This window comes from Xenopus tropicalis, chromosome 1, assembly GCF_000004195.4.
Source record: "Xenopus tropicalis strain Nigerian chromosome 1, UCB_Xtro_10.0, whole genome shotgun sequence".
Lineage (NCBI taxonomy): Eukaryota > Metazoa > Chordata > Amphibia > Anura > Pipidae > Xenopus > Xenopus tropicalis.
The window spans coordinates 139630029-139641057 of record NC_030677.2 but is presented as its reverse complement, the minus strand read 5'-3'; the positions used below and the strand labels follow the sequence as shown (position 1 = coordinate 139641057).

The 11029-nt window shown below is 39.1% G+C and overlaps 1 protein-coding gene across 2 annotated transcripts in view; it reads right to left on the bottom strand.

Annotated features, from left to right (window-relative positions):
* Window positions 1-4397: 4397 nt before the first annotated feature.
* The window catches only part of rnf212b (ring finger protein 212B), a 33433-nt gene continuing 26801 nt past the window's right edge, over window positions 4398-11029 (bottom strand). The window contains exons 13-16 of one of the 2 annotated variants that reach the window (XM_031891115.1): window positions 9870-9976; window positions 8714-8778; window positions 6521-6564; window positions 4398-4806 (exon numbers count right to left, since the gene is read on the bottom strand). In XM_031891115.1, coding sequence (XP_031746975.1) covers window positions 4785-4806; window positions 6521-6564; window positions 8714-8778; window positions 9870-9976 — 238 coding nt within the window. In that variant the 3' untranslated portion in view covers window positions 4398-4784. The remainder of the gene's footprint in view (window positions 4807-6520; window positions 6565-8713; window positions 8779-9869; window positions 9977-11029) is intronic. The other variant, XM_031891126.1, reaches the window with a different exon arrangement.

Genomic DNA, 11029 nt, shown 5'->3' with positions numbered 1-11029 from the left:
CAGCCTGATTTCAAAATATTTCCTTTAATCTTAAATAAAGCCAATTATCTAAGAGCGCTTTGTGGCTATTACTTCTAACATGGAAATGGAAGAAGCCGCCTCATTTTCAGTGAAATGGGAAATCCATTGTATCTCAAGGTTTGACATGTTGAGAAATAAAATGCTGGTCATCTGCCTAGCATGGCTTAAATACATTTTTATTGTTTGTGTATTGCAGAAAATCTTTATCTGTGTGCTATGTCATAGATAAAGGTTTTCACACTGTTACTTATGTCGACTGAACTCTCAGGTCAAATTTGAACTAAAACACCATCTGCTTGTATGTTTAACTGTGCAAACCTACTACATACATCATAAAGACTTGCTTCAGGAAAGGTCAGCCTTTTTCCATAATGCTTTGGCTAACTTCCTTTCTAACTTTCAGATATAGGATCTGTTATACGGAAAATCATCCACAAAGGTCCAAACTGAGGGAATGCCATCTCCCATAAACTGTATTTAAATCAAATAATTCATATTTTTAAAAGTGATATCCTTTTTCTTTATTATAATAATAAAACAGTGCCTTGTATTTGATTCCAACTAAAATATAGTTAATCCTTATTGGAGGCCTGGGCTGGAATAAGGGAAGTCAGAAGAGGCACCTGTTGAAGGCGCAACAATGAGAGGGGCGCCAGGCAGGTATCTCTTCTGCCTACCCTAGTCCACACTTTCTTGTCCCTGCCACCACTTGTCATTGTGCGGCACCCCCTACAGCATCACTGTGCATGTGGGCTTCTTTACGCCCCCACACGGGATGGGAGCAGGGGCAAAGTGATCAGCTGGGTTGCCTAGGGTGCCCGCCAGATTGGCCTGCTTCTGTTGGCAAAACAATCCTATTGGGTTTATTTCATGTTTAAATGATTTCTAATAGAATTAAGATATGGAGACCCAAATTATGGAAAGATCCCCTGTTCACAGAGCAGATCCCATACCTGTATTCCATACCTGGTCCCATACCCATATCTTTTTTTTTTTTTAATATCCTGCTTTGGGAAGAAAAAATAATCCGCTATGAGGACGAAAAAAAATCTATTTTCTAAACATTTTACAAGCAAGACTTAGGTCTTTAGGTGTACATTTGTATAGCAAAATATAATATATAACATGCTGAAAAAAACACTGTATAAGAATAAATGCAGATGGCCTGTTTATTTATTTGCTTTAAATACAATATGTTGTTATTTTCTCTAGATAAAAAAAATTAAATTGTGTTTTTGGTTAAAAAAAATGTTCTAGTCATTAACACTTATTTTTTAAATCAAGTAGGAATATATTTTTTATTAAATCTGTTTTGACTGCAGCTTTTTTTTTAATTGCACCACAAGAGGTCACTGTTCCCTTAAAGGTGTTTTAAAGGAATTAAAATATAATGTGCTGTTGCTCTGCAAAAAACTGGTGTTTTTGCTACAGAAAAGCTACTATATAAATAAGCTGCTGTGTAGCCATGGGGGCAGCCATTCAAGGCACAGGTTACATAGCAGATAACTAGTAGATAAGCCCCATATAATGGGGGTTTATCTGTTATCTGCTAAGTAACCTGTGCCTTTTCTCCTTTGAATGGCTGCCCCCATGGCTACACAGCAGCTTACTTATATAAACTATAGTAGTCTTTCTGAGGCAAACAGCCCAGTTGTAGCAATGCAGGGCAACAGTACATTATATTGTAATTACTTTTATACACTTTCATTTTTTGGTGTTACTGTTCCTTTAAGGTTTGAATGATATGAGACAGAGTACGATTGTGCCTATGTACTCCATAGATATCGTCTTGTATCACATTATCATGTAGTATATTATGCCCACAGTTTAGTAACTGACCTAGTATGTTGAAAACAGGAGCAGCTGTTACTTTTACAAACTGAATGTATCCTGGTCATTTTCTAAATCAGCACAGCGTCCTGTTATGTTTTATAACTAGGATACTGGTCAAGGTCGAACAAGTACTATCAGTTGCCCAGTGTAACCTTTTCATGTGTCATGTTCCAGTAACATGCTATGCCAACACTGCCAATGGTTTCTTCTAGACATCAGGTCACCTGCCTGGTCCTGAGTCCAACTTGGTTATAACAGCCCTTACCTGATATTTCAGTGGCACACAGTAATCCAGGGGTGTGGGCTTATTTCCATGGGGTATGCTTATTGTTCCGTTAATAATACAACCAAGACTGTGAACAGAGTTAAGGTTCCCATACACTATAAGATCTGCTCGCTTGGCGATGTCGCCAAACGAGCGGATCTTCTCTCAATATCCCCCACCTACGGGTGGGCGATATCTGGAGAATCCAGGGTAATACGATCGTTTGGCCCTGGGGCCAAACGATCGAATTACAACAACGGGCAAAGGCAAAGTCGGTTCGGGGACCGCATCAACCAGCCGATGCGGTCCCCGATCCGACCAGATTTTCTAACCTGCCCGATCGAGATCTGGCCGATTTCAGGCCAGATCTCGGTCGGGCAGGCCTGTCGGGAGTGCCCATACACGGGCCGATTAGCTGCTGAATCGGTCCAAGGGACCGATATCGGCAGCTACTATCGGCCCGTGTATGGGGACCTTTAGGGTCAGCAACACTGCAGGTTTAAAGGAACAGTAACACCAAAAAATGAAAGAGCTTTAAAGTAATAGAAATATAATGCACTGTTGCCCTGCACTGGTAAAATTGGTGTGTTTGCTACAGTAACACTACTATAATTTATATAATAAGCTGCTGTGTAGCCCTGGGGGCAGCCATTCAAGCTGGAAAAAAGGAGAAAAGGCACAGGTTACATAGCAGATAACAGATAAGTTCTGTAGAATACAATAGTGTTTTATCTGTTATCTGCTATGTGCCTGTGCCTTTTCTCCTTTGAATGGCTGCCCCCATGGCTACACAGTAGCTTATTTATATAAATTATAGTAGACTTTCTGAAGTAAACACACAACTTTTACCAGTGCAGGGCAGCAGCACATTATATTTTAATTAGTTTTATACACTTTCATTTTTTGGTGTTACTGTTCCTTTAAAGTGGCTGAGCTAAGGCTTTTCCTAGCATGACAGGCCATTAATATATTGGTTTGGGATGAACCTCTTGAACTGTTAAGTTGTACAGATAAAGGAGCAGGCGATCAAGCCCAGCAACAGAGTTGGGCCAAGTTACATTTCTTATTTCAAGGTACATTTCTTCAGTGGACATTCCACAGCAAGGCTCTCCTCCTCAGTGATACAGACAACTTCAGGGGCTCTAAATCGCGGAACTTATTTTTCCAAGGAAGGCTCCCTATATTATTAGTCCAGGAGATGGTGATCTCAGGGTACCCTCTCTCTACATGATGGCCTGTGACCTAGATATTGGATTTTATCTATTTCCATAATGTTACCCACCTGGCAAAGTGTGTCCCGCAAGTCTTCCAAAATATGTCTTTAGTATATGCATACAAAATCTCCTTGTGGTGTACTATCAAAGGGTCTACTAGTTAACAGATACAGTTGCTGGGAATTTTTTATAAACAAAAGGGGACAAGGCATTGTTTCTGTCATCATTGGAGAGCTTGTTTTTCTTGTTCAATTGTCGATGTATAACTGGGTAGTTTTAACTTTTAAGGGAGACAGTGCTGATAAAAGCTTTGTATATGGGTCCAAAGACCCTTGGGATGCTGCAGCTCTGGGTTTTGTAGATGAGCAGCTCAGCATGTGATCCTTGCTGAAAGTGAATCCTGGGCTTTAGTGGCAAACACGATGAAGCCAATGGTATTACTGATGTCTCTCCCTTGCTATATGTAGCTTGCTGGTGTGTGAGTGATGTAGAGCAGATACTTGCTGACAAGTGGGAACTCCTTATAGGAAAAGGACAACTTATTCCCATACTCTTGCTGTTCCTTTAAATGGGCACAGCATTTTTTATTGTTTCTATTAAAATGCTAGCATAGCCTGTTTAATCGTGTTTTGTCAAGGAATGGAGGGAAGGGTTAGCAGTTTGTAGGCATACTATAAGCAAAGAATTCATTCTGAAATGTACTGGGTCTCCTGGGTGACCTGTATGCCATTTTGGAAAAACCTAACCAGCTACTTGGACATCACTGACTGTGGTGAATATAGAAAGCGTAGTGCCCACCTCTGAATAACTTGTGGCACCATCAGTATAATTTTGCTTACTGTAATGTTATATGCTACTAAAAAAACTTAAAGAACAATACAAAAAATCACCAGGGAGAAACTAGAATGCTATGTTGGTTTCAGGAGAAAACAAACCTCCCTTTTTTTACCAGATTAATTAATTGGGATAATCTCAACCTTTCCAAATGAACATAAACAGCTTCAGTGAGGGAACTTGATGGATTCAGCGGCAATGTTACTATACAATGATTTGCTCAGTCACAATGCAAGCATTAGGTACCATTTAATCAATTTAAGTACACATACAGCGGATTTCGCTATGCATACCGTAGCATTCTGGATTAAATCTGCTCTTTGTGTGCACACAGGCTGCCACAGTGCTTGTCAGTGCATTTAACACACTGGGTAGATGGGTAAAGTTCTATTCCCATGGGCTGTTTGTCTGCCTAGTGTGACATAATCCTAAAGGTTTTGCTCAGCAGAAGGCAACCCTGGACAGTCACCCTGGGATCAGGGTCATCAAACTGGATGGTAGATCACAGCTCATCAGCAAAATGACACAATGGCAGTTGGGACATTGGTAACCTTTATTACAATTCACAGCAGGGGGACTCCCTGGGTTTGCAGCAATGATCTGAACTGCCCTCCTTTTTAATTCTTAGTGCTGGAGACCCTAAAGAAAGTAACAAGATAATGAATGATGAAATGTCCAGCTGTAGGTTTCAAGATCACATGTATATATGTCTAAATGGTAACAAAGTTTTTTAATCCTGGAAAAATATTTCTAGATCAATAAAAAAAATATTGGAGGTTTTTGCTAGATTGCAGCCTGTTGTAACACCAAGAAAAGCCTAACGAGAATGAGAAATACAGCTGCAGCCTTGTTTTGGAATTACAGTTTGTTCTGCTCAATAACAGGTGTTATATTGGAGACAAATCCAGTTTTGTTATAAAAGCACATGGAAACTTTAAAATTAATATAAAATTTCTCTGGGTGCTTTTCTAAGCAATTTTATACCGTTTATATTTTTTTCTGTTTTAAAGGAGAAGGAAAGGCTAAGTCACTTGGGGTGCCAAATGTTAATCGCTTACCTTTTACCCCGGGCTGGTGCCCCTGTTAGGTGAGAACCGCACCAGCCTGGGGTAGCTGCAGTAAGCGATTAAAGTTACTTAGGGGTGCCTAACATTTTGGCACCCCAAGTGACTTAGCCTTTCCTTTTAACTACAATTATTATAAATTTAGAACAGTGCCACCTGCTGGTCTGTTCATATGATTGTACAGCTGGAGAGACATTCAGAAGGAAAATACTTTTTCTGATGTTACTAAAAGAAAAAGATCAGAAAGCTTAGATTGCCTTTCCTATCTTTTTCTTGTGCAACGTATCAGCTTAATATTTTTAAAAAAATATGTAAATTGCAAAAGTGCCATGAGAAATTAGAAATGTTACATGTATTTATTTTAAAGGAGAACTAAAGCCTAACTAAAGAAGTAGAAAAAAGAAGCAGAAATGTTGTACATTATGTGTTGGGCTTCTGTACCAGCCCAAGGCAACCACAGCCCTTTAGCAGGTAAGATCTGTGCCTCCAAAGATGCCCCAGTAGTGTTCTGTGCTGCTGTCACTGAGATTAGACACTGACTCACAATATACTGAATATATAGAATATAAATGTCACAATTATGCTTGATGCCAATGTTATCAATAGGGGGAAAAAACAAAAAATATAGGTGGCAACCCAACCCAGTGTACAATGCAACAGTAGGGCTCCCTGCTGCCATGGGACCTGAACTTGATTCCTAAGAATCTACAGATACCGCCAGTTGACTCCACTATAGTAGAAACATGTTATTTCTGACCTGATACCCCCCTGGTTACCACCTTGTTGCTCATCTGAACTAACACCTTCCTGGGAGGCCACATGATGGACTTGCCATGATGCTGTTGCACCCCTAGCCCCCTTAGTATTTACTCCACTGACATAATGAATAAGTGGCAACTCCCCAAACCATCTCTAGGTGAATTGGAAGTACCATGAACTCATAACAATGGGCAGTTCCATGGATGGTTAGACAGGGACAGCATGGAGATGGAGATGAGTTTGGTCTGATTTGATAGCTAGATATCACTTTAAGGCAAGCTGGGGGTTTCAGCCGTGTTTGTAGCTGTGTCATTCAGTATGGATCCTTATGTAAAAATGACTAGTATGAATATTCATCTCTCACTCCAACTGCATTTTGTTTGCTTTTGGTGTAAAGACTGCATCTAGACCTGTTTATTTATTATTCCATGATAGATTACATAAACATTAATTTTCCCCTGGATTCCACATGGGTATAAGCACTCTACTAAATCAACATTCAAATATACATTGTGAGGATGTATACTCACGCTGCAGAGTGATAAGAGCCTGGAGTTCTTGGAGTGAAGCTTAGCTGCAAAAGAATAGACTCAGCTGCAGATATATTGTAATCCTTAACCAAAACTGACTGTACACGTATATTTATCATGCTGTGTAAAAAGTGGAGTGAAGCATTACCATGATGTTGCCCAGGGCAACCAATCAGCAATTAGATGTCAACAGTTAGAAAACCAAAGCAAAGCACCTGGTTGGTTGCTGTAAGCAGCATCACCAGTAATATTTTACTCCACTTTTTACACAGTATGATAAATATACCCCATAATGTTCTCTGTGTGGTGTTAAAATTTACTTTCACTAACATCATCATAAAATTCATTTTGGGCAGTAGTTGGCAATGGCAGTAGCTATGTCATTTCCACAGCAGCCTGTGTCAACAGACACAAACACATGCCAAAATACTTGTGGCCCAAGTATGCTGGAATTATAGAAGCAAGTATAAAGTTATTTGGTAGACCATCTTGTAGTCAGAGGTGGAAACTGCAGCAATCAATATGGAAGCCACCTGGAAGCCTGTGGTGGTCTGCATATAAGTGAAGTTTCATACATAGCAAAGTATATAATATACTGCATACAGTTTAACAGCAAATATGTTTACTTTAACCGCCAAGTATGTGTTCTGGAAGAAATAGCTATATCTGCCAAGCACATAACATGGTTCTTGGACAGATAGAGGTTTTCTCTGCAGAGAATCATGAGCAATAACAACCTTAGGCAACGACACAGTGGGGGCTGTCATGTGGGTCCTGCAATGCGATCGTTGCAGGTCTGACAATTGCATCGTATCTGCTGCTTTACTTATTAATTTAACCCTTTTTTCTTTTGTTTTTCCAAAAAAAAACGTTATTTTGACAGCTTGACTATTGGATCAGGTATTTGTACCACTTATTATGCTGTGGTATGACTTATTGTGTTATTTCATTGATTTGCATAATTATTGTGGTTTTATTTATTTTTATCCTTGCATTATTGTTCCTTATCTGTTTTTTAGCATAGCTTTGCAGTTTGGTACTTTGGTGTAGAAAGACGTCTTTATCCACTTTCAATTCAATATGTGTACTTTCCAATAATACATGGTTTTCTGGAGGTCTCTGTACAGTTATGGTGTCTTACAACACATAATACACCGTCTGTTTGCAAAAGCTGAGTTGGCAGGCGAGAAAATGAATATACAATAATTTCATTTTGGGGTTCCTATATATTGCATACTTTGGTATATAAATGCATAGTGGGCATCGAACTGTTCAGTAGATCTATGGCATTCATATTTGGGTTGATGCGCCCTGGTATGTAAGAAACTGCACAAGATAAATGAGGCAAATTACAACATTTTTAGGCTATTTTAATGCCGTCAAAACCACTAACTTCAGGAAAGCTTTGCAGTTGCCGTAAATTAGTATGCAAAAAGTATATAAGTGCCATGTGCTTTGATAAACCTATGCACAGTGGGCATTAAACTGCTCAGTAGACCTCTGGGGTTCATATTTAGGGTGTTATATATGGTTACCTAATGACCTGTAGAAAATAAGATGCTGCAAAATATATGGGTTTATGGGGTGAGCGTACTTATTTGTAGCTTTATCCCACATAAAATGATGTAATTGTGTTGATTTTGCAGGAGCTGAATTGACAGAAATTATAGATCATAAGGGGTTTGTTCACCTTGGGGCCCCTAAATGCCACATACTATGTAAATCTATGCACATTGAGTGTCAAACTGTTCAGTGGGCCCCTAGCTTTCATATTTAAGATGTTTTATCTGGTTACCTTATAACCTGTAGGAGAGAAGATGCTAAACTGGTAAGATGGTAAACTAAAAGTCCCCCCCAAGGAAAGGCCCCTAAAATGTTTAAAAACTGACAATAAAAGTTCCTCAAGTGAGCAAAAATCGGCTGGTGAAAGGGTTAAAGTCATGTCCCAAATAATATTATTATTAATATTATAGTGTTCATATTCCTATCACTCCAACTATACACTCAGATTGTAAGCTCTAGGGGGCAGGGACCTCCTTCCTACTGTGTCTCATACCACATGGCACTTATATATAGTTATACATACATACATACATACAATAAGTAATGCCTTAAGGGTGGCATTTACTAAGAAAAAGTTTCTTTCTGAGAACAAATTCAGACCATTTTTTTCAGGACTTGAAAATTACATACCCGGAGGGCTCTGAGACGATCAGTACTGCTACATGGTGTCATATTGGATTCCATCAAACCACCTGCTGGAGGATTATAGTCATTAATACCCAAATATGGAACAAGGATAGCATGGCCACCCTGCAGCCATCAGCCTGAAGCTATTAAAAAATAAAAAATTTATATGTTTCCAGGATTAATACATAGCCAAACAGTTTGCTCTCTTTCTGATGCTAGAAAGGCAATCCAGAATAGAAAATAAAAAACATATAATTAAGAACAGCAGAACATCTCCCAGTATTATTTTAACTATAACAAAGGTTAAACTGGTGGGTGGCATAAATATGTGGCCATTTGGTTTGAGTAGCAGTTCATTTAAGGCAAATTGGCCCTATCTGTGGATGGCCAGTTTAAATGATCTTATCAACTAGTCCACAGTCTTATATCTGTATGAATGTATATTTTTATTTACATATCGCTACTTTTGTACACAGTGCTGTACAGCAGAACAATAAATAAACAAATGGGGTCATTACAATAATAGATAAATAAATACAGTGTACAATAATGTATACTATGTATACTTACAATCTAAATGGGAGGCTACGGGTTGTGCTAGTGCCCCAAGAGGTAGTCTTTGCGTTTAGTTCTGAAGAGACTGAGGGGGGAATTCTCTTCAAAGGAATTCAGGTATGGCATTCCAAATCTATATCACTTACCTGATACTCCTGGCCAGTGCTCCCGTTAGGGGAAACTGCAGGGGCAGGAGTATATGCAAGCGAGCATTCCTCTTGCTTTTGTCTTCTTCAAAATCCTGGGGCTGACACATGCGCAGTTAAGCGAAAAAGGACGCTTTTTTTCTTAAAGTCACCTTTTCACTCTATTGCATATGCGCAAAGACCAAAAAAGGAACACTCGCCCGCATACACCCTGGGCGGTGCGGTTTTCTCCTAACTGGAGCTCTGGCCGGTGGTTTCAGGTAAGCAATTTCAGTCACTGGGATTTTGGCACTCCCCACTGATGTAGCCTTTCCTTCTCCTTTAACCCCAAGAAACCCCAGATTGCAAACTAATTTAGCCCTTGGAAACTAAAGAAAGAATGTTAGTTTTCTTGAATACATTACTATCGCGTTTTATTTTATCATGCACAGCCAACATTACAGGAATTATTTTATTACCTGAATATATTCGAGGAGAGTTATGTGTTTGACTGTTATCTCTGGATACATTAGAGTGCATTTCCAAAAGGGGAACGTTTAGCACATTAGATGTCTGTGAAGACATGCTGTAAAAAAAAAATGAAAAAACAACACAAAGATTCTATCACAAAGGTTTAGGTCTAAAAAAACCTGGAAAAATATTTACTCCTAAGATCATTTTCATAAGTAAGCAATATTGCAATTAGTCCAGGATCCACTAGGATTTTAAAAAAAGTTCCAGAACTTGTAACAAACTAACAGGTTCCAATAATGTATAGTATACGTCCATGGAGTGCATCCTAGGTATTTATCGTCTAAATGTGAACAATATAAATATATATATATATATTGAGAAAGGGTCCAGGTGTTGGACCGAAACCTCGATTTTGCACAAGTAAAGGGTTACATTTTTTCCACTACTAAGGGGCTGATTTACTAACCCACGAATCCGACCCGAATTGGAAAAGTTCCGACTTGAAAACGAACATTTTGCGTATGTTTTGCGATTTTTTCGGCGTCTTTACGAATTTTTCGTTACCAATACGATTTTTGCGTAAAAACGCGAGTTTTTCGTAGCCTTTACGAAAGTTGCGTAAAATCTTGCGATTTTTCCGTAGCGTTAAAACTTTCGCGAAAAGTTGCGCCTTTTTCGTAGCGTTAAAACTTAAAAGGTGCGAAGTTTCGCGTAAGTTTTAACGCTACGAAAAAAGCGCAACTTTTTGTGCAAGTTTTAACGCTACGAAAAATCACAAGATTTTACGCAACTTTCGTAATGGCTACGAAAAACTCGCGTTTTTACGCAAAAATCGTATTGGTAACGAAAAATTCGTAAAGACGCCGAAAAAATCGCAAAAAATACGAAAAAATCGCAAAATACCGATCTTTACGAAAAAAACGCAATCGGACTCATTTCGACCCGTTCGTGGGTTAGTAAATGTGCCCCTAAGTCTTGTGAGTGCTGTGCCTATTCCACACCCGGCGCCCAGGTAGTTAAGGAGTTTTGGTGTGTGCCCTTTTTACCATGATATAAATGGTTATTAGATAGAGAGAGAGAGCGAGCGAGCAAGCAACTGGACTTGTTAAGTAATCATTGAAGACGTTTCACTACTCATCCGAGCAGCTTTTTCAGTTCAACTGAC